The sequence below is a fragment of the Mangifera indica genome, chromosome 2, assembly GCF_011075055.1.
Source record: "Mangifera indica cultivar Alphonso chromosome 2, CATAS_Mindica_2.1, whole genome shotgun sequence".
Classification (NCBI taxonomy): domain Eukaryota; kingdom Viridiplantae; phylum Streptophyta; class Magnoliopsida; order Sapindales; family Anacardiaceae; genus Mangifera; species Mangifera indica.
Genome location: NC_058138.1, coordinates 20435121 through 20458603, shown reverse-complemented (window position 1 = coordinate 20458603; position 23483 = coordinate 20435121). Strand labels below are relative to the sequence as shown.

General features: G+C 30.0%; 2 protein-coding genes and 2 long non-coding RNA genes across 7 annotated transcripts; 1 reads left to right on the top strand and 3 right to left on the bottom strand.

Moving 5' to 3' along the window:
- Positions 1-251: 251 nt before the first annotated feature.
- On the bottom strand, positions 252-8314 carry LOC123208808 (translation initiation factor eIF-2B subunit epsilon-like). 2 transcript variants are annotated; one of them, XM_044626372.1, is made up of 15 exons: positions 7961-8314; positions 7638-7868; positions 7229-7543; positions 6674-6781; positions 5850-6039; positions 5420-5682; positions 4237-4366; positions 3248-3318; positions 2496-2747; positions 2335-2411; positions 1911-2002; positions 1626-1708; positions 1075-1146; positions 812-937; positions 252-559 (listed from the first exon to the last, which is right to left on the bottom strand). In XM_044626372.1, exons 1-15 carry the CDS (start codon positions 8093-8095, stop codon positions 527-529), a joined length of 2178 nt encoding a protein of 725 aa, XP_044482307.1. In that variant the 5' UTR covers positions 8096-8314; the 3' UTR covers positions 252-526. The 2 variants fall into 2 exon arrangements, 1 of the variants encoding a protein (XP_044482307.1); XR_006500824.1 differs by lacking the exons at positions 252-559; positions 812-937; positions 1911-2002 and having other exon boundaries at positions 1111-1146.
- A 376-nt stretch (positions 8315-8690) lies between these two features.
- LOC123208807 lies at positions 8691-9389 on the top strand. Its single transcript, XR_006500823.1, has 2 exons — positions 8691-8813; positions 8991-9389. It is a non-coding gene; the product is annotated as an uncharacterized LOC123208807 (long non-coding RNA).
- A 9112-nt stretch (positions 9390-18501) lies between these two features.
- LOC123199611 lies at positions 18502-19010 on the bottom strand. The gene is made up of 2 exons (XR_006498390.1): positions 18879-19010; positions 18502-18798 (listed from the first exon to the last, which is right to left on the bottom strand). It is a non-coding gene; the product is annotated as an uncharacterized LOC123199611 (long non-coding RNA).
- A 1337-nt stretch (positions 19011-20347) lies between these two features.
- Positions 20348-23141, bottom strand: LOC123209764 (superoxide dismutase [Cu-Zn]). Of its 3 annotated transcripts, none has more exons than XM_044627896.1 (8): positions 23008-23141; positions 21949-22037; positions 21767-21868; positions 21539-21634; positions 21207-21238; positions 21022-21097; positions 20777-20830; positions 20348-20562 (listed from the first exon to the last, which is right to left on the bottom strand). In XM_044627896.1, the coding sequence occupies exons 2-8, from the start codon at positions 22022-22024 to the stop codon at positions 20537-20539; spliced, it is 462 nt and encodes a 153-aa protein (XP_044483831.1). In that variant the 5' UTR covers positions 22025-22037; positions 23008-23141; the 3' UTR covers positions 20348-20536. The 3 variants fall into 3 exon arrangements, with proteins under 3 accessions (XP_044483831.1, XP_044483832.1, XP_044483833.1); XM_044627897.1 differs by having other exon boundaries at positions 21949-22028; positions 23008-23077; XM_044627898.1 differs by lacking the exon at positions 23008-23141 and adding an exon at positions 22772-22907.
- Between the last annotated feature and the right edge of the window lie 342 nt (positions 23142-23483).

Below are 23483 nucleotides of genomic sequence, written 5' to 3'. Positions count from 1 at the left end.
CAGTTTTGCACTGAATTTAAAAGAATCACACCCTATTTCATTATTTATTTTGTTCAATTTTTTTAAGACAGACTCAATTTGGTTAACCAAACCAAAAAATCAGTTTTACTCTATCCTTGAACCTATATTTGAATTAGTTTTACAAATAAAACCTATTTTTTGGTTAGATTCGGTTACCATATAATTTTGAAAACCTCTAGAAAGAATCTATCCATTACATTATGGCATTCTGTGTTCTAATCAATCGGCAATAAAACAAGTTATCATTTTATTGTTTTATATCAGTTTTTATCTCATACACTAAATCCGTAAACCATGATGGTTCATCAATGCTGTCAGATGAAAGTTATTCGAAACATTCTATGTACGTTTACCATAAATAAATGCGACCCATGGGTAAAAATTTCTTCCTGGACAGCAAATGCAGCATTCTGAAACCAAAAATTTTGTTTGTTGTTCATGACAGAAATTTTGCTTCACAGCATATATCTACCACCTTGAATCTACAGATCGACCACTTCATTTCTTAATCATCTTCTTCAGATGCCTCTTTCAGCCACTGCAACAAAGCAATACATGTGTTTGTAACAGAACCTTTGCATGTAACCAGTGTATAAAAGCATGTATCATTATACAAGATGTCTGATAAATTGATTCAAAAGAACAGTACACAACAGAGTTAATTATGCAGAAATTGCATTACCGATGGTATCAGGTGGCGAAAGGAAATAGTAAACATAGATGATCTCCTCTTATAATTAACAGAATAGAAATTTGAAAAGAATATTATCAATAGAAAAGATTTTCTCACTTGGATAAGCTTCTCTGCTTGCTTAACAAAAATTTTATCTGATTCATCTGCCCCTTCTTTTTCTGCAGCCCACCTTAAAATAGCATCTTCTTCTAGAATGTCTTTATCATACAGAAGATGCAAAATCTGCAATAGAGAATAAGCAGTTACATCTTCTGGTGAAGAAAATGAGATTAATGTCTCTGAATTAGTAATCATAATTTCTCACAAGCACATGTAATATCAGCTTTTTGTAACCAAATTATATTAATTCAAGAAGATACCCGTGCAAACAATGGAGAGAACTCCTTTGCAGATTCCAGACAGATCTCTTCAAATTTCAGGATCACTTCAATCTGTAAAAACAATATGAAAATTAGTATTCACATTTGCACATCTAATAGAAGGAACTAACAGATTTGAATCCATGTAGTTCTTAATTCAACAAACTGAGAATCTTTTCCTACAAGAAATAAGTATTTGAAGAAGCAAAGACATAAATAAGTTGTCTGTCTTGCCGAAGAAAAAGAAACTTCAGCATGTTAAGACCAAAAAATCTGTAGGAAAAAAATTAAAACAAAGTAGATTATGTACCCAGAAAACATAAGCATGGCAAGGAAAGAAGTAACAATAAGCCAAATAACTAAATTTAAACTGATGAGTGCCAAACAAAGAGAGTTATCTAAGGAGCCTGCAATAATATAACAGATGATATAGTTGGGAATAATCAACAGAAAGCTAACTTCTAAATATTTTATAAGAGGCCTGAGGAAAAACTAGATATGTGGGGATCAAAAACATTTATTATGAACAATCAAAGTTAAATAGCACAAACCTCCTCATCTATTTCTGGTAGATAAGACTTCAGAAGCTTCTGCCAAGTCGATATTACATTAACAGTAGTCCGATACAATTCATCTGAGAGGTAGTAGGACAAGCATTAGTAACTGTGACTAAGGTATGACATGGGAATCAAGAAAAAAAAAAGCAATTGTAATAATATATTAAAGTGTATCTTTCAATTGAAAAAAATCATATAGAACAAACTTAGAGAGTATTGACAAAAAGGAATCAATTTATTGTCATATCTAAAGAATCATGAGCATAAAAGATTAATTACTAGCTGAGGTATGTGACGTTTCTAAAGCCAATTTCATCATTGAGTAAAACAGTGCTCCAGCACAGTCTGCAGATGTCATATTGAAGGACAGCCTGATGTTTAGAATGAGAAATATATTAGCAACAGTGTACCAAGCAACTAAGCTTCAGTGAATCCATATGTGAGTATCAGAGCAAAAAAGAAAGTCAAAATATATGTGATCAAGTAAAATTAAATGACTGCAGAAAGTTTACAGGGCTGTCCATCTGCCAAAATGTAATACACTCAGTCTGGCACAGTGCTAAAAGATACAGCATTGCATGCAAAAGAGCCCAACTCAATTGTAAAATGCTAAAAGTATTCCATCTAGAAAACAAGTGTAATTTAAAATGACAGTAAGCAGGGAACATATCAATTTAGTAAAAATCCAAAAAGACTTACATACCGAAGTGAGTTCACTTCTAAGATCACATGTTCAACTTTCACATTTTCATGAACAGCCCTCAAAAATGTTGCCTCAACCTAAAAATCATAATGGAGTTACAAAAGTAAAGTTCCTTTTTTATGTATATTAACGAAAAGAACTCTAGTTCATGTGCTATTCACCTCTTTCTCAAAGACGGCAGAGTCATCTTTAATGTCTTCAATATCACCTTCAGAAGCATTAGAGTCAGATTTCAACTCTCCCGAAGGTGAAAGAGCAGCTCCATCTTGAGTAAGAAGTTCCTGGTCATCATCTACAGCTTGAGAGATCTCAGCCAGTTTATCCGCAGGAATGGGGGCAACTGAATGTCTCCATTCCTCTTCATAGCCTCCTTCACAGATTGGCCAAATGTAACCAACTCCACCAGCGCCAAGCTGACAAACCACAGAAAATTTGGTATAAGAGGATGAAGATGTGCATGCAGACATGGTATCAATGACAGATGAATCAATAGTAGGCCTATATATTTCAGGTTTTTGCTTTAAACTTTCACAATGGATCAAGAGAAAAAGGAAGAATTTCATGTGACTACACAATACTAAGAAGCCACAGAATTCAAGAACGTAATTGCAAATTCTGTCAAAGTTCTAAAAAATTAAAAATTTGCCTTCATATACTTTCCAATTGTACAATGAAACACATCTTTTACTAAGTATTGCACGCTCTAAATTGTTTCATCAAGGAATTCCAATCATCCCTACACACAGAGTAGTGAATAGTAGCATTCATTTACAAATACAATTGAGTACAAAACGTTTAGTCATATGACACAAATATTCCCTTTAGACATTTTCAACAAAGGTAAAAATTCATGCAAAGCTACTAGGCAGCGATACAAGTTTTAGGACATTTAGATATCCAGAATGCTAGCTACCTTAGATTTATGCACTTCAGATGATTCAAATTTCCTGTCCCCGTTCAACATATCGGCTGTACTTTGAATTGCTGGACATCAGAGAAGTTTGAATAAGACGTTATGGCACAGACCGAATTGCATCTCCTCTTAACAAAATTGCATGTAGATGCACACATAAGATGAGATACATACATAAGAACAGGACGAATTTGTCAACCAAGGAATCAAGTTGAAATTTTCCATTCACTAGTAGTGAACCTTCATGGTTTCAACTAGCCTCTTGTACCACTAACTATTAAAAACTGAAGAAAATAATATACAGGAAGCATATAACCTACTTTGCAATTATCAGAAATGTCAACTCACATCAAAGAAAAGGCCTTTCAGAGTTATTGGGACAGAAAATTATCTTTTAAGATTTTATAAATTAATATTGTAGCCAGATAAAAAAAAATTGAAAAAAAAAAAATTTGCAATCGAAACATGTTCACATACAATAAATTTCAAGATACACACAGCCCAAAAATCAAATTCATGATTAAAATATTGATATAAAGTTTCAAAGAGATATTCTAACTGAAATTGCAAGTTTCAGTTCACAGGAAAAAAAAATTAATAAGATAGCACAGGACTAATTTCTCAGAAAGTTAATATCAAGCATAGGAAAAATCCTGAATTAGAATTATCAATATATTAATTGTACAACAATAAATTACAGCAGCCAACTAAAAAAAAAAAACAAAGCTTAATGAAGCAAAATGTTGCAAATTATTTTGTTATATCAATAAAGGCGCTTGATGTCCAAACAATTTCCTCAATCTTCACAATGATTACCTAAACCAATCATCACATGATCTATAAAAACTATCATACAGAAAATATGCACGAGTACAATATTACAAATAAAGAGTGATAAACCAAGATTCTATACTCCAATGAAGGCCATGGTTTTCCAATATCAAAGAAAAATCTTTAAAAACAAATGAGCTTGTGGCCTACAAACTTACATGAAAGTTCTGCATTCGCACTGCTATTGTCAGCATACTCAAGTTCCTCATCACTATCTTCCACAGTTGGCTGTTGAAGTAAAGATACTTTTGAGTATGCAGGAACTACAAATTGTTGTCCAATTACAACCTGGGAGAAGAAAAATGTTGAGAGACCTTGAATGTCAGATGTTAATTATTACCAAAAGAATATCTTCAAACTTTAAATCATACAGATTTTAGAATAGAGGTGAGTATAAAAAATAAAAATACAAATTTTTAAAGATACCAATGGGTGCTCCGATTGTCAAACCAGATAAAGGCCCTCTCAAATGTGTGACAGTAAACATAATATATTTATACAAAAAATCCTCAGAATATTCCAAAGGAGGCTAAACTTTGAACAATAACTCCAATCACTTGTTTATAAGAGCTCTAGCTCCTCTAAGGACAGGAATCCCAATATGTGTCAAACAAGAATGAAGAGCAATCAAGGCAACGGTAAGCATGGCATGGTCACCAATAAGGCAGGTGATCTGTACAAGTCAATACAAACTGTCTGCATTACCAAGATTCGACTGCAACTAATTGCATGCAGCAAGTTAAGACAATGGTATTACAAAATTCTCAGGGATTGCATAGCTCACCCTAATGTCACTGCTGACAGCATCATAATTTCTTATTTTCATGAATAACTACAAGAAAAGAATGTCAAGGAGTAGGAAAAGCCCTGGTACATGGCTGCACCCTATTATATGACTGTGCAACTTGTTGAAATTAGGTAACTATAACATCAAATTAAGTTCAGTTTTTCTCCATCAAAATGCAAACATAATGATTTATAGAAATCATGATGATACGCAGAAATATGTTTGCCAAGAAAGTCAATAAAGGGAATAAAGAACTTCAGCTCAACTAGCAACCCGTGGGTACTTTGGGCTATTGATTCCTACACTTAAAATCCAGAGTTTGAATTGCCCTATATCAACCACATATATAAATTAGATTTCACTTCTGAAACTCGGGAAATTTCAAAGCCATACAAAGGGGAAAAAAACAGCATATGATATGGAAACATTACTTAAACGTAAGCATCTGCGCAATGCAATTTTCTTGTCTAAAATCTCAAGTCTAACAATGTATTGACACATCAATATTGACAGAAGAATAAGAAAAATTACATAATAGTTAAGAGAACACACACCTTGAAAGATAAAACTACACCAGGTTTCAGAACTGCTCCAGCCTTCACTATCACCCCATTGCATACTATCACATGCCTTAGCTCACAGCTATCCTCAATTGTGACGCTATCCCAAATGTAGGAACCTTCTATTAAAACATTTGATCCAATAGTACAACCTTCCCCAATAACTGAATTAGATATTTTAGTGTTGCTCCCAATTTTGGTGCCATATCCAATAACAGTAAATGGACCAAGTTGTGCAGAACGAGATTGTATTATTTCTGAAGCAAATGAAGTTAATCAAACTTCAATTTAGTGCAAAAGCTTGTAAAGATATAAAGAGAAAAATTTACAAAAAGTAACAATAATCAACAATGTTGAAGGACTGAAAGATAAAGGTTAGGAAATATGAGAGCAACAATCAAAAGTAATTTAATTAAATTATTACCTGATGCTCGATACATTCCTTGTCTCTCAAGTTTTGTTGCACGATTCCCACAGAACTTTACATCAGGCACATAAGGATATGTCCACCTTTGAATTATGTCCTTACTTATGATATCATAGCTTCGATAGTTATCAATCCTAGCCGCATAACTTGAACGAATTTCATGAGTGAATATTTTGTAGCCCATAATCTGACAACAGTTACAATTAGCTTAAAAGGAAACAATTTCAATTGGAAAAAGAAAAGGGCCAAATATCTTTAATGTTAGCATTACGTCAAAATGAACTTTAATGTCATCCATTGACAAATTTAAATTCATTCTTAAATCGTGTTAACATAAAAACAGAGTGAATAGAATCTTAAACCATAATAAGATGAAACCGGAGGAATAGATAGAAGATAAAATCTGAAACATCTATGACATACCTCCATCATGGAAACAGAAGATCAATTATTTTAAAAGAAAAACACAGGTAATTTGCGCTTTAATGGCGTCAAGGAGCATGGGTTTACATATATACAAAGATAAGATTATCTCTAATAAGATAACATAAAACATCAGATAGCCATTCTGCTCGTACATAATTCATGCAAAGAAAATTCAACCATTTTCAAAGTACTGCAAATCCTGCAGCAACAATTATCAGATTATGCAGCTTTATACACGGATTTTACAAATTGAACATACAGCAAGTAATTGTCTAATGCAGGCCTTCAATGTCCATGTTCATGCAACAAACAAATCTCATGCATTGCATGCAAAAATTCACTCTTAAATTGCTTTAAAACAGCATAAGGAAAAGATGTTAAAGATCGATACACACATCATCAAGGAGTAATCCCTTCACAAAATGGCGGCGAAGATGTTGATAGTCAAAATTATCAGTGAAAAGACTCAGAACTTCTGGAGAGCATATGTCAATATAGCAATCCTGCAAATCAAGATAACTTTTTAGTAAAAATTATAAGTATAAAAGCATGGATAGCATACAATAATAGCATTCCCATCTTTCGAAAAAAACTGAAAAGAAAAGAAAACAAAAAAAATTATTAATTTGAACCCCAAGTATCAACAAAAAAAACCAATTCTATGAAACTGAAGCAGCCATTAAAGAACTGTAAATGCAGATTACACAAAACCAAAGACCATAATGCTGAAACATTACTTTAGATTGCAACTTCTACAGAAGATTCTTAAAGCTATATATTTTCAATTATTTAATGGGATGGGCTTCATAACCTTACAATTTACAGGCGTAAGATGGAGAAAAGTACATCAGATAAATAATGAACAATTCCTGGCAATCAGCAGCAAACCAAAAAAATTTAAAAAAAAAAAAAAAACCTGTGGGAGTAGGTGAAAAATGCAAAGGACAAACCTGCTTGTCATTGTGCACAGAAATTGAAGGATTATCAGCCAGCAGACTTTTGTCGAGAGTTATGCTCCCTTTTGAATGATCTGGCTTATCCTCATAATAAAGAAGTTGGTTTGTACTGGGATCTATTGCCATAAAGAGCTCATCAGTACCAAGTCTGGATTGACGAGTGATTGGAGAAGGTTTAGACTGTGTAATAATCATTGTCATAACAGCATTACTATCTTTCTTCTTCCTCTCCTTATGTTCTTGCAATGCCTGATTCAGCGACATGTTGCTCACTGTGTCCCCACTTATTAGAACGAAATCTCCATTTATCTGAATTCAATTCAACTTGTGGCTTTAGTGCAACGTTATGAACTTAACCAGCACTAATATTCACCTAAACATTAGAAGAGAAAGATTGGCATACCACATTGCGTTCATAGATCAAACGTAAAGCATCACCAGCACTAGGAGTATTGTGTGACTCAATTGTAGTAACTGAAAAATTCGGCTGAGAAAGCCACTCAGAATTTTCCAAATAATCAATTACTTGCCTGGAATGAGCACAACAAAACACAATAACCTCTTCAACCCCAGCAGATTCCAGCCACGCCAAAGTATAATTTATCATGGGAACATTCACCAACGGCAATAGCACCTTCAAAAACAGTAAACAAATTAGAACCATTTCGGGAATTTTCACAGACGCATAAACACAGACAGAATCAAGGCACTAAATTAGAAACTCACTTTGGGGCGTTCAAGAGTGATGGGTCGAAACTTGGTGGCGAAACTGTCCGCCAAGAGGATGGCTTGCAACGGTTGACGAGCCAAATCATCTGGGTCCTCTGAAACCCTAGGTGCACCCTTCTTCTGTGCAACCATTGTTTATGAACAAACAAGAACTGAAGTGAAGTTCAAAAAAAAACTGACAACAGTTGCGTTGTGTTGATAAGTTTTGGATATAGAATGAACCCAGTTCGGCGCTGATTGCAATCGATCACGACTAGTGAGTTCAATTATTAGTACTGAAAAAATGAGGAAGAACTAGTCACACCACTCTGATGCTTAGGTTTGATTTTAATAAAATAGAGAATATTGTGATGGCCCTAAATTTTACCAGTAGAAATTAATTATTTTTAATTGTGGATTTGGTTCGTGTTGAAATTACTTTTCTATCCTTTACAGCTAATGTTAAACTGACAGAATTCTATAACGGATGGATGATAAATGAACTCTTTAAATTAAAATGGTAGCAAAATCATTTCATTAAAGTTTCGGGTGACAAAAAATGGCCATTATATTGGACTAAAACAACATTTAACAATTAATAAATATTTAAATACTGTGAATGGGAGTGCATTTTTTCAGTCGAAAACATGGCTTTAAATCAATTTCAAATCAGATTTTCTCGTTCTCTTTTTTCTATTTATATTTTAGTAATTCATGGTGAGTTTTACTGTTCTAAATATAGCCAAGGCAAAAGCTTTATAAACTGGTTTTCTCTCTTTGATAGATCCACAACTTGAAAATAAAAGAAAAATGGAGAAAATTTCCCCAAAATTTGCTTGCTTCGTTGTCCTCCTTCTGATTGCAACTTCTGGTATGTCTCTCTTTTCCGAGGGTCTTTTAATCTTAAACATATTTATATAAACTGATGTGTATTAATGTGATTAAATAATCTAATTAATTAATTAAAATATATCCGTTCGTATGAATAAGTTCGTAAATATAATGTTCTGCATATAAATAACAATAAAATCACATGGCTGTGATGTAGGTTTGCCATGGGGAGCAGAAGCAGAAGAGTGTAAGCAAGATTCAGACTGCAAGACACTGTGCAATGAGCATGGGAGGCCAATCTGCCATCCCAAATCTCTAACTTGCTATTGCTCTAAACCTTCTATTCCTGGAGTTAATAATTATTAGCAAGAGGGTTCTTCTTCCTCACTGCCACTCCACTCCACTCCAAATAAATAAATTGATATTAGTTTTATATATGTATTCCAACATAAAGAATGAAAATTCTTTTTGAATAATTTTTATTTAGTTTTTTCTGTTGATTTTAACATCAACTTTATTCCTGAGAAATAAAAATATTATTTATTTTTTCTCATGTTTTACTCGGAATTCTATTCTAAACTTTCAAAAATTATAAAAAAAAAAGTATTATTTTATATATCGTGTATCAAGTCTAAGAATGATCTGATTAAAAGTATCCAGAGGAATGATAATATTACTAAAACTAGTTGTATAATTATCAAATTTTATTTATTTTTTTTCATTAATTAGAAAAAAAAATTACTTGTTGAGAAAGGTAAAAATCATCAAAGGAAAAGAGGGAATGAACAAGTATCTGGCCCACAAAACCCAATCTGTAAAGTATACAAGTGATAATATAACGAGGTGTAGGTTAGAATGAAAATATTTTCGAATAAAAGTTCTAAACCTTTCGAGTCCTTTTTATTTATACAAAAAATTGCACCAACAAAACCAAATCAATAAGATCTACGTGCAATAATACGAAAAGTTAAGGTATGAAAAAATGACATGTGTAATTAATTTTACGCGGTCTCATCAAAAAACTTGATTGAGACCTACAACTATAGTGTTGTTATTGAGATAAATTAAAACTATTACATGATAATAACAATAACTTACTTGTTTATTTTTTATTTATTCTTAACTTTACACTTGTCTCCTAATACCTTACCATTTATATTTATAGTTAAGAGGTTATATTGCAGTAACTAAGAGTAATAAGACAATAATGACCTCCAAAATACTACAAAGAGTAAATGCATCTCATTGATTTTCACTTAACTTTAGGAATATGGTTCTTCGATGATAGAAAGTTTATCTTCATTAATGAGTCATTACAAAAGTTGTGATATATGTGGTCTCAAATATCGTGTTACGAGACTTTTAGAAAATAGATGGTCTTTCTCGATCTTTGTACCCTTGAACTTATAACACTTTTTGTTAGTCATTATCCTCTAAGTGGGTATTTATTGGAGTAATCTTGGAGAATTTTAGATTTGTTATCTTTGTTTTGTATAAATTAGAAAGGGTTATAATTATACATTATTAATTAAAAAAATTTTATATATATATAAATTTAGGGGTCTTGTGTTGTGTCTTAATTCCTAAGTCTTGCCATGCTAGGGGCTATGGCTCGACACATGACCACACTGAATATGGTTTAACACAATTCATTATCATATCTAACAAGAAGCCATATATAACTAGGTTCTTAATTAATTAGAACATTATTATTGCTCTTATATATTGATACTTTACCATATAAATAAATATATATATGTATTTTATATAATCATGTTACCCAAAAACTAAAAACCTTATATTACTAGAATATCATTATTTCCCTTAAAAATAAACCCCTTACCTTATATTTGTTTGATACAATTATGATAACTAATAATTTATATATGTGTATAAATATTGACTAGTGCTACAAATAGTTCATCTATCTCTTTGACAGGGTATCAACTTTGAAAAAATGGACAAGGCATCATTCAAACTTGCTTGCTTAGTAGTTCTTCTCATCATCATTTGTGAACCTTGTGATTGTGGTACTCTTTGCCTCTTCTATAGATTTATATCATTTTCAAATTTTACTTTTTCTTTTATGTTAAACTTTTAAATGAAATGTTTCGACGCTATAAAATTTTTAATTACTAGGAAAAAACTTTGTTAATAGAGTGAATTACTTTTTCCCATTCGAGGTTTGATTTTAAAATATTTTTACACTTTTAGTTAGTATTAATAACAATTTTTTTTTTCAAAAAAGCAAACGTAAATAATATTTTTTGTCAAAAATCAAACAATGTTAATAAAAAAAATATTATGAAGAAAAATTATTATTTCACTCCTATTATTTCATTTTTAAAAATTATCACATTATCTCAAATTAATAAAAAATAAAAATAAATTTTTAAAATGCCAAAATAATATAAGAGTCAACTTATCTTTCTTTCTTTTCATTCTCACCTCTTCTTCCTCTCTTTCTATAGATAAGAGTGTTTTTATTGTATAATCATTTATCGGGGAGTTAACTCTAATTTTTCAAATTTTAGAAAATTATTATAAATTCAAAAAAAGTTTAAGGTTTTTTTAATTTTGAAATATTAATTTATCCTTAAATAGTTTAAAAATAACAATTATACCTCTAAATAATCAAATAGAATACAACAAATTATATTATAGGTATAAATTTTTTTATAAATTACATTGTTATATTTAAAATATTTAAATCAAATAGTAAAGCAGTTGCATTTTTTTTTTCCAAAAGTAATATGAGATATAATTACTATTTTATCTTTAAGCCGTTATATTTTTTTAACTGAGTTTAATTTTAAATGAAAAATATTTTTAGGCCAAACTTCGGTAAAAAAATACTATTTACTCTTGTTAACAGTAAAAGAATTCGCTCTCTTTTAAATCATCATTTAAATTTATGTAGTCAAATTCTAATAATATCACTGATAGATTATATTTTTCTTAAATCCTTGCATGAATTATGCGGCAGTACTGACGAAAACAACATTGATATAGGTTTGGCATCGTCAGAAGCAGGCGCAGAACCATTATGGTTGGCTGATTATGGTAGAGCTTGCAGGAAAGATTCTGATTGCGCTTACTCGTGCGGTCGATATAAGACTGGCAGCTGCGCTGCTGGATTTTGTATTTGTCCCCTTAATGACTAAACTTTGTGGATGGCAGATCTTTTTGACCAGTGCTATGCATTTTAAATAAAAATGATGTAATCAATTGTGCAAGTTATTAAGTGTTTGGTAGATAATTAAATGTCTACAAACAGAATAAACTTTTGTTCCAACACCAATTTTTCTGTATTTTTGCAGTATTTTCTGTCATTAATTTTGTAATCTTATATATTAATTTGTGATACCCTTAGACAAGTGCCGTATCGATAAAACATAAAAATGTTATTAGATCTATTTATATTTTATTTATGTATTCCATATTAGTTAGGTGTAAAAGGATTTGATTGATTAAATGGTCTGTAAATTCTTAAAACTATCAAGACGTGTTTTGATTTGTAAAGTCCAGAAGCAAACCATGTTGAATTCTATGTCCAAAATGGACAATACTTTGAAGTTCTTTCAAAAGGAAAAGAAGATCCCCTACCTTTGCATGAACCAGTATTTATGGGATCATAGGTAGCATTACATACCCATAAGTCCTGGTACATTCATCTAGACTTCAAATTCTATTTCGTTTCATATGGTAAGAAAATAGTTACATGATTCTAATTCTATGGGAAGTAATTATTTTTAGGATGAATTGCACAAATGATCTTGTTAAAAATGGAAATTGTGCATGTCATGTGGAAGAGATTTTATCCACCAATTCAAATAGGCGCAAAAGCCTTTTTGTCAAACAAACCAGTTAACCAATTCACCCTTAAATTAATCGATTCAATTTTTAATAGTATCAATTTTTTACATTATCTTTTACAACGATTCGTGAAGCTTTGAAATATCATATGTTGTTGTGTATGTCTTGAACATGTTTTCTATGTGTTATCACACGTGGGTGAAAATTTTGTTGTTTAAATTTGTGTCGCCGTGTGATTATATCTAAAATTAAAATTTCAAAAGTAAATGGGTTGTTAATAAATTATACAAAGTTGGGGGCTCAAATTGAAATTAAACAAATTACTTAACAAATGCCTGCATACATTATGTGTGGCTGAATAACATGTCTTGTTGAGCAATGATATATATACATAATTTTTTATATACATGATAATACATATTTTTATCTATGTATCAAAAATATATACACATATTTTTATTGGTTTTCAATTTAGTATGCTAGTTTAGGCTTAACAAATTAAATCAAAAATTGAATCAAAGAACTAAATAAAGGTGAGACCATAAAAATCAAATTAACAAAAATCCCGCAAATCAAATGTTAAGTTGGCATATGAAACCTTCCTTCGTTATGGGCTTATTAAGCCTTTGTTCATCGTGACCTTGTTCTCAATCGGATGAAATATCAACGGTGATAGATCTAATTTAATTAACTGTGAAACTTATTCGTCAAAACAAATATAAATCTAATTAAAAACACGAATAAAGTTAAATGTAATTGTTAATACATTTGTCAAAACGAGTGAAAATGAGTTAGATGAGATTTTAGGATCACGACAATTAGATATTATGACCTTATGTCATTTTTTTTTTTTGGTTACAAATTTGGTAACTCATATGTTTCAATTTTAAAACTTTCATAGTAATTTTAATTTTATGAATGTTGATTATAATTTTAAAATCATATCTTCTAACATACACATTTCTCATCGAGTAGTATTATATATATCTATTTTAGGTATACAAATATATACACAGTTATACGTATCATCACATGATTTGATATTATTTTATTTTTAATTCAAAATTATCGAATCACATGATAATACATATAAATGTATATATATTTGTTTATCCAAAATAAGTATATATAGTTTTATTGTTCCTCAACTCATGTGCATGATTTCAAAATTAACACATGATAATTAAGACACGCTTAAAATGAATAAGTGTAAAGATGATCGAAATAAAAAAGTCCATTTTATTATAATTAGAAAAAAAATGATTTTTCGCACAGATTACCCACCAACATTAGTTACAAGGTAGAACTACAGTTGACCCTAGAGACATCACGCAAAAGCATTTGCCCTTTTCGCAACGTACCATGTAGCAAAGGTAAGAGCACTTGTCAACACAGTTGGCGTTCTCAGAGCACTGACGTTTAGCTTTATCTAAAAATGATGACTCTTTAGGGTTTTGCAATGTTTTAATCTGCATTTCTGCTACTTCCCTTGATCTTGCTCCATGAAGAAAGCCTGCCGAGATTTACTATCAAAATCAGACGACATACGTCTTAGCATAAACTAAACTGATAAGCAGATAGATCTTTTTTACGTGACAGAATGGCTGCTAGGATGAGAAGGAAGGATAAGTTGAGAGGAGTTCTCTGCATTATTGCTGCTCTTTTGTTGAATGATCTTGACAATGGAATAGTGAGAGTAGCAGCTCCATTTTATAGGGTTATGATTCCAAAATGGCAAGCAATTTCATTCAAATTACGGTTACATCATCTTTAGGTTTCCTTTCGCCTTTTTTGTGGAAAGACGGTGAATCTTACCATGAAAATGGGATTTTGGGATGTGACTTTCAAAAGAAATTTTTGTTTGAAAGGAATCAACAACTATAATATTGATGTAGTTTTATTTTTTCCTTTTTGGGGGTGTTCGGTTATGAAAATTTTTTATTATCAAAATTAAAAAATTACTTTGAAGATAAATTACTTTAAAGATAAATTATTTTTAAAATAAATTACCTTAAAGATTATTGAGTATAAATTATTACTATGTTTCTATAAAGATAATTTTTCGATTTTAGTAATAAAATATTTCCATAATTAAACGACCTCTAAAAGTAATTTTTCAATTTTGGTAATAAAATATTTCTATAACTAAATGCTCTTTAAAGATAATTTTTTAATTTTGGTAATAAAACATTTTTATAACTAAACGTCCCCTAAAAAGGAAAAAGTAAAACTACATCAATATTATAGATGTTGATTCCCTTTCAAATAAAAATTTCTTTTGAAAGTTTTATCAATGTAAAATAGTCACAAAAAATGCACCCTTAGAGATCGTTTGGTTATCGAAGATCAAAAATTACTCTGGTAATCTCTTTTTATTACTTACATTATTTTGTTTGATTTATAAATAATAAAAGATTTCAATGATCTTCTATCATCAATGATGATATAAGAGATAATATAAAATGTAATTTAATTATCATTTCAATTTTAAGTATTAAAAGATTACAAAATAATTTTAATTAATTAAAACGTAATTATTGCTCTTATATATTGATACTTTACCATATATATATATATATATATATATATATAATCATGTTACCCAAAAACTAAAAATCTTATATTACTAGAAGATCATTATTTCCCTTAAAAATAAACCCCTTACCTTATATATGTTTGATAAAATTATGGTAACTAGAAGTTATATATGTGTACAAATATTGACTAGTGCTATAAATAGTTCATCTATCTCTTTGACAGAGTATCAACTTGAAAAAATGGACAAGGCATCATTCAAACTTGCTTGCTTAGTAGTAGTTCTTCTCATCATCATTTGTGAACCTTGTGATTGTGGTACTCTTTGCCTCTTCTATAGATTTATATCATTTTCAAATTTTACTTTTCTTTTATGTTAAACTTTTAAATGAAATGTCTTGATACTATAAAATTTTTAATTACTAGGAAAAAACTTTTTTAATAGAGTGAATTACTTTTTCCCATCCGAGGTTTGATTTTAAAATATTTTTACACTTCTAGTTAGTATTAATAACATTTTTTTTTTTCAAAAAAGCAAACGTAAATAATATTTTTTTTTGTCAAAAATCAAATTATGTTAATAAAAAAAATATTATGAAGAAAAATTATTATTTCACTCCTATTATTTCATTTTTAAAAATTATCACATTATCTCAAATTAACAAAAATTAAAAATAAATTTTTAAAATACCAAAATAATATAAGAGTCAACTTATCTTTTTTTCTTTTCGTTCTTGCCTCTTCTTCCTCTCTTTCTATAGATAAGAGTGTTTTATTGTATAATCATTTATCAGGGAGTTAACTATAATTTTTCAAATTTTAGGAGATTATTAGAAATTTAAAAAAAGTTTAAGGTTTTTTTAATTTTGAAATATTAATCTATCCTTAAATAGTTTTAAAATAATAGGTATACATCTAAATAATCAAATAGAATACAACAAATTATATTATAGGTATAAATACCGTATTACAACTATAAAATCCATTTAGTGGTTTCTAAATATATGAGGCTTTAAATTTTTTTATAGATTAAATTGTTATATTTAAAATATTTAGATCAAATAATAAAATAATTGCATTTTTTTTTTTCAAAATTACTATAAGATATAATTACTATTTTATCTTTAAGCCGTTATTATTTTTTAACTGAGTTTAATTTTAAATGAAAAATATTTTTAGGCCAAACTTGGGTAAAAAATACTATTTACTGTTGTTAATACTAAAAGAACTCGCTCTCTTTTAAATCATCATTTAAATTTATGTAGTCAAATTCTAATAATATCAGTGATAGATTATATTTTTCTTAAATCCTTGCATGAATTATGCGGCAGTACTGACGAAAACAACATTGATATAGGTTTGGCATCGTCAGAAGCAGGCGCAGAACCATTATGGTTGGCTGATTATGGTAGAGCTTGCAGGACAGATTCTGATTGCGCTTACTCGTGCGGTCGATATAAGACTGGCAGCTGCGCTGCTGGATTTTGTATTTGTCCCCTTAGTGACTAAACTTTGTGGATGGCAGATCTTTTTGACCAGTGCTATGCATTTTAAATAAAAATGATGTAATCAATTGTGCAAGTTATTAAGTGTTTGGTAGATAATTAAATGTCTACAAACAGAATAAACTTTTGTTCCAACACCAATTTTTCTGTATTTTTGCAGTATTTTCTGTCATTAATTTTGTAATCTTATATATTAATTTGTGATACCCTTAGACAAGTGCCGTATCGATAAAACATAAAAATGTTATTAGATCTATTTATATTTTATTTATGTATTCCATATTAGTTAGGTGTAAAAGGATTTGATTGATTAAATGGTCTGTAAATTCTTAAAACTATCAAGACGTGTTTTGATTTGTAAAGTCCAGAAGCAAACCATGTTGAATTCTATGTCCAAAATGGACAATACTTTGAAGTTCTTTCAAAAGGAAAAGAAGATCCCCTACCTTTGCATGAACCAGTATTTATGGGATCATAGGTAGCATTACATACCCATAAGTCCTGGTACATTCATCTAGACTTCAAATTCTATTTCGTTTCATATGGTAAGAAAATAGTTACATGATTCTAATTCTATGGGAAGTAATTATTTTTAGGATGAATTGCACAAATGATCTTGTTAAAAATGGAAATTGTGCATGTCATGTGGAAGAGATTTTATCCACCAATTCAAATAGGCGCAAAAGCCTTTTTGTCAAACAAACCAGTTAACCAATTCACCCTTAAATTAATCGATTCAATTTTTAATAGTATCAATTTTTTACATTATCTTTTACAACGATTCGTGAAGCTTTGAAATATCATATGTTGTTGTGTATGTCTTGAACATGTTTTCTATGTGTTATCACACGTGGGCGAAAATTTTGTTGTTTAAATTTGTGTCGCCGTGTGATTATATCTAAAATTAAAATTTCAAAAGTAAATGGGTTGTTAAAAATTATACAAAGTTGGGGGCTCAAATTGAAATTAAACAAATTACTTAACAAATGCCTGCATACATTATGTGTGGCTGAATAACATGTCTTGTTGAGCAATGATATATATACATAATTTTTTATATACATGATAATACATATTTTTATCTATGTATCAAAAATATATACACATATTTTTATTGGTTTTCAATTTAGTATGCTAGTTTAGGCTTAACAAATTAAATCAAAAGTTGAATCAAAGAACTAAATAAAGGTGAGACCATAAAAATCAAATTAACAAAAATCCCCCAAATCAAATCTTCAGTTGGCATATGAAACCTTCCTTCATTATGGACTTATTAAGCCTTTGTTCATCATGACCTTGTTCTCAATCGGATGAAATATCAATGGTGATAGGTCTAATTTAATTAACTGTGAAACTTATTCGTCAAAACAAATATAAATCTAATTAAAAACACGAATAAAGTTAAATGTAATTGTTAATACATTTGTCAAAACGAGTGAAAATGAGTTAGATGAGATCTTAGGATCACGACAATTAGATATTATGACCTTATGTCATTTTTTTTTTTTTGGTTACAAATTTGGTAACTCATATGTTTCAATTTTAAAACTTTCATAGTAATTTTAATTTTATGAATGTTGATTATAATTTTAAAATCATATCTTCTAACATACACATTTCTCATCGAGTAGTATTATATATATCTATTTTAGGTATACAAATATATACACAGTTATACGTATCATCACATGATTTGATATTATTTTATTTTTAATTCAAAATTATCGAATCACATGATAATACATATAAATGTATATATATTTGTTTATCCAAAATAAGTATATATAGTTTTATTGTTCCTCAACTCATGTGCATGATTTCAAAATTAACACATGATAATTAAGACACGCTTAAAATGAATAAGTGTAAAGATGATCGAAATAAAAAAGTCCATTTTATTATAATTAGAAAAAAAATGATTTTTCGCACAGATTACCCACCAACATTAGTTACAAGGTAGAACTACAGTTGACCCTAGAGACATCACGCAAAAGCATTTGCCCTTTTCGCAACGTACCATGTAGCAAAGGTAAGAGCACTTGTCAACACAGTTGGCGTTCTCAGAGCACTGACGTTTAGCTTTATCTAAAAATGATGACTCTTTAGGGTTTTGCAATGTTTTAATCTGCATTTCTGCTACTTCCCTTGATCTTGCTCCATGAAGAAAGCCTGCCGAGATTTACTATCAAAATCAGACGACATACGTCTTAGCATAAACTAAACTGATAAGCAGATAGATCTTTTTTTACCTGAAAGAATGGCTGCTAGGATGAGAAGGAAGGATAAGTTGAGAGGAGTTCTCTGCATTGTTGCTGCTCTTTTGTTGAGTGATCTTGTCAATGGAATAGTGAGAGTAGCAGCTCCATTTTATAGGGTTATGATTCCCAAATGGCAAGCAATTTCATTCAAATTACGGTTACATCATCTTTAGGTTTCCTTTTGCCTTTTTTGTGGAAAGACGGTGAATCTTGCCATCAAATTGGGATTTTGGGATGTGACTTTCAAAAGAATTTTTTGTTTGAAAGGAATCAACAACTATAATATTGACGTAGTTTTATTTTTTCCTTTTTAAGGGTGTCTGGTTATGAAAATTTTTTATTATCAAAATTAAAAAATTACCTTAAAAATAAATTATCTTAAAGATAAATTATTTTAAAAATAAATTATTTTAAAAGCTATTGAGTATAAATTATTATTATGTTTCCATAAAGGTAATTTTTTTATTTTAATAATAAAACATTTCCATAGTTAAACGACCTCTAGAGGTAATTTTTCAATTTTGGTAATAAAATATTTCCATAATTAAATGCTCCTTAAAGATAATTTTTTAATTTTGGTAATAAAACATTCTTATAACTAAATGCCCCCTAAAAAGGAAAAAGTAAAACTACATCAATATTATAGATGTTGATTCCCTTTCAAATAAAAATTTCTTTTGAAAGTCGGATCAATGTAAAATAGTCACAAAAAATGCACCCTTAGAGGTCGTTTGGTTATCGAAGATCAAAGATTACTTTGGTAATCTCCCTTATAATACTTACATTATTTTGTTTGATTTATAAGTAATAAAAAATTTTAATAATCTTTTATCACCAATGATGATATGACAAATAATATAAAATATAATCTAATTACCATTTCAATCTTAAGTATTAAAAGATTATCAAATAATTTTAATTTTATTATAACTATATTATTATTTATTAATTTTTTTAAAGATAAAAATAATCTAATTTTCTATTAATATATCAAATAACATAAAAAATATTTAAAAATAATTATATATAAAAATATTTAAATAAAATAATATACTAATATTATTTTATTAATTCTAACCAAATATAATAATTATTTAACCCATTTATTTTATTAAATTTTATCAAACATGATAATAATTTATATTTAATAATCTATAAAATAATTTCTTAATTTTAATAATAAAAACATTCCTTAGACTATGCGGGACAATACCCTACGTAGGGTAAAGGAAAATGTTAATCAGGACAACACCCTTTTGAAATGAAAATTTTGGAATACCGAGAATACAACATCGCTCAGTTAATCAGGGTTTGTCTTTTTCAAAACAAACTTGAACCAATTCATCAACATTGATCAATATTTATGTGTGAATTTACTTTTCATTTAACCCAAATTATCAACCACTTATACCATATTATATTCATTTAGAAATGAATTGTCATCAAATGAAGACACTAGATTAAGAACATGATAGGAATTCATTAAAAATGAGACAAACAGATCACACAATTTAACCATCCAACCAAAATACAAAACAAAGTTTCAGCCTTTTTATTCGGGTAATTTACTCTTAAGGCACTGATGGACTATAAGTATCTTCAACATCATATCATGTATCTATTATAGTCCATGTCCATGTCGAGGCACTTCATGCTGCTTGGAGACCAATTACACCTGCAAAGACACGAGCAAACCTAGCTGGTGATCACTATTGCAAATTCCATCTTTGTTAAATTATCAAAATGCAAACTACTGCCAATTCCCATCTTTATTATAGTATCAGACGTGCAACCTAATGCCAATATCTGCAACTGACGGTGGTGTGCACAGTTATGGTTACTAAACAATTTTGTTTGATGTTTTTAAGTTGGTGAATAGGATTACTGACCGCAAGCTACTCTGCCACCAGCATTTCCAGTGGATTTGCTCAGCTCATGCCCACCTGAAAACATGAAAACATTTGTGAACAAATTGAAGATTTTAATAGGAAACATGTTTGAATACAAGCTTAACATACAGAAGCCAAAGCAAATTAAAATATGTTAAGTTTCGAGAAGTCAGCAGTTAAAATCAACCAGAAGTTGCCATACAGAGAGTCAAAGTATTTACAAAATCTGAGAACTATAACATTACCCTTGCCAAGATCATCAGGATCTGAATGGACAACAACAGCCCGTCCAACAATTGAATCTGGTCCAGTAAGAGGAATCTGCACATATATAAACACATTAGATGAGAACTGAAGTGCACTGGAGTTGAATCCATGGGCATAAGAAAAGAAACAAAACATAGACTAAAGCCAAGGAGATTGCAAATACCTGCTTGTCGACAATTGTGAAGCTAACAGTGCCTGAATCACAAAAATAAACCACAATGTTAATGACAGCAAACAAACAAAAAATAAGTAAATGAAAACTGTAAATTCATACATAGCCCAAGCCTTCATAACAGTATACCAGAAAGAAACTAATAAATAAATTAGTTCAGTCAAGCACCACAGATAACAAGTTATGTAAAAACCCATGATCAGAAAAATAACATAAAAGAATAAACATAACAAGGTCTCAATTGCTGAAAAAGCAATTGTGAGTTAAATTGTTTTTGATCTTAATCAATGACTAATACCATAGCATGTGTAATAAATGCCTACCATCATCACCAACGTTGACATTTCCTAGATCACCAGCATGACGATTCTCGTCCTCTGGGGCACCATGTTCTTTGCCAGCAGGATTAAAATGAGGTCCTGCAAGATGATATGCAATAATGAATTGAAAATAAAAAAGTCATTCAGTAGAATCGAAATTGCAATTTGTTTCCTTCCAATCCCCTATATCAAAAAGCATATAAAGGAAATATTCTAACTAATAAACCATACCAGTTGACATGCAACCATTTGTGGTGTCCCCAAGGGCATGAACATGGAATCCATGAAGCCCAGGCTTAAGGCCAGAAAGGGTTCCAGTTACAGTAGTTGGACCTGGAACAGAAATAATATTATTACTTTGGACAAGAAAAAGCTCAATAACTTCAACAAAAATAAACCCGCAATTCAATTACCATCGCCTTCCTGGGCAAAATATACTGTTCCCTTGACACCCTCACTAGAGCTAAGTACGGCAACAGCTTTCACCATTGTTCTATGTGATCTAAAGAGTACAAATATTAGATTTGCCAATGTATTGTCAAAGCAATAATCACCACATAATAGCAGTGCCACCGAAAGCAGACAGAAGAAAACACATTGCATATCGAATAGAATAAAAGACAGCTGGTCAAGACTAATCATTACTGAAGTAGAAATAGCACCATAAATGATCCAGCTAAATATCATTCCCAAAGTCTCCAAGATTCAAGTAGCATCATTTTCCCTCAAAACAATACTGGGTTATAGCTTTGAGTAGCTTCACTTTTCACAATTCAGAAATAGTGTGCATATTACAATATTTCCCAACTGAACTAATACAAAGCAATGGTGCAAACAACAGACATGATTCGGATATAAAAAGTTAAATCACTCTAGCTGAAGTCTAAAGCAAAGGACAGAACCAAAAGACTTAGCACTAGCAGCGGAAATTTGAATAATGCACTTAGCATCTACAATTCAGATTGTTCGAATTATTTAACAATCTCAAAAAGGACAAGACTTGATAAACAAAAATATCCCAAAAATAAAAAAGGGAGAAACTTTGGAATACAGAAAGTTGAAAAATTCATTTCTTTATTACCCCTTTAATGGAATACCCACAAATCAATAAACCAAGCTTGAGGCTTTTTCTAGTTATCTAAGCAGGCTCAAGAATTTAAAGGAAGTTTCAAAAGAGATGAAACTAAAATAAGGAAAAAAAATAATAAGAATCACAGTCAACGCGACAGAACTCACCTTGAGCAAAATTAAAATGGTGAGATCCGAGAATAAACAGACGAACCCACAAACACACACAAAAAACAATGAAATATACAAGTCAATCTCAGATCTTTAAGACAAACATCAAGAGATAAACATAGAGTTCAATAAGATCCAAAAAAAAAAAAACATATTGATCAGATAAAAAGCTCTTTGAATAGAAAATTGCTACAGTAAGATAAGAAGTCAAAGAGAAAGAAGAAGAATAATACCTCAGAACACCCCTAAGGGAGAATAATACAAAGTTGAAGGCACAGAGAGAGTGACAGAAGGACTGAGTGAATAGCCGGCCGAGTAGGATTCCCCCGCTTTATAGAAGTGTGTGTGTGAAAAAGAAAAAACCGGAATCTCTTTGGGTCATTGTCGTAAAATAGCATTTGGGTTATTTTTATAAAAATAGCCCTGTTTGCCAAAATTGGGCTTCGATATACAATGAGTTTACAAAATTACCCAAAAAAAATTGGAGTGTACGCCCTTTAGATTTTACCCTTTATGCCTCAAGTAAGAATGAGTGAAGTATATTTTCCTATCAAGGTTTGGCCCAAAATACTTTTTTTTACCCTAAATTACATAAATAATACATTATCACTCAAAATAAAATATTATTAATGAAAAAAATCTTTAATAGTGTCAAGAAGTGAATTTATTATTTCCTTTACTATTTCATTTTTAAAATTAAAATATGACC

What these genes read in the sequence shown, in the direction of transcription:
- LOC123208808 (XM_044626372.1), bottom strand. Translation starts at nt 8,095, where the DNA reads ATGGTTGCACAGAAGAAGGGTGCACCTAGGGTTTCAGAGGACCCAGAT. An exon ending in CTGAAGTGCATAAATCTAAG is followed by an intron (nt 2,748 to 3,247) that starts GTAGCTAGCATT and finishes GTGGTTTGTCAG; the next exon opens with CTTGGCGCTGGTGGAGTTGG. An exon ending in CTGCCGTCTTTGAGAAAGAG is followed by an intron (nt 2,412 to 2,495) that starts GTGAATAGCACA and finishes TATGATTTTTAG; the next exon opens with GTTGAGGCAACATTTTTGAG.
- LOC123209764 (XM_044627896.1), bottom strand. Translation starts at nt 22,024, where the DNA reads ATGGTGAAAGCTGTTGCCGTACTTAGCTCTAGTGAGGGTGTCAAGGGA. An exon ending in AAATGGTTGCATGTCAACTG is followed by an intron (nt 21,635 to 21,766) that starts GTATGGTTTATT and finishes ATCATCTTGCAG; the next exon opens with GACCTCATTTTAATCCTGCT. An exon ending in TGTCAACGTTGGTGATGATG is followed by an intron (nt 21,239 to 21,538) that starts GTAGGCATTTAT and finishes TTTGTGATTCAG; the next exon opens with GCACTGTTAGCTTCACAATT.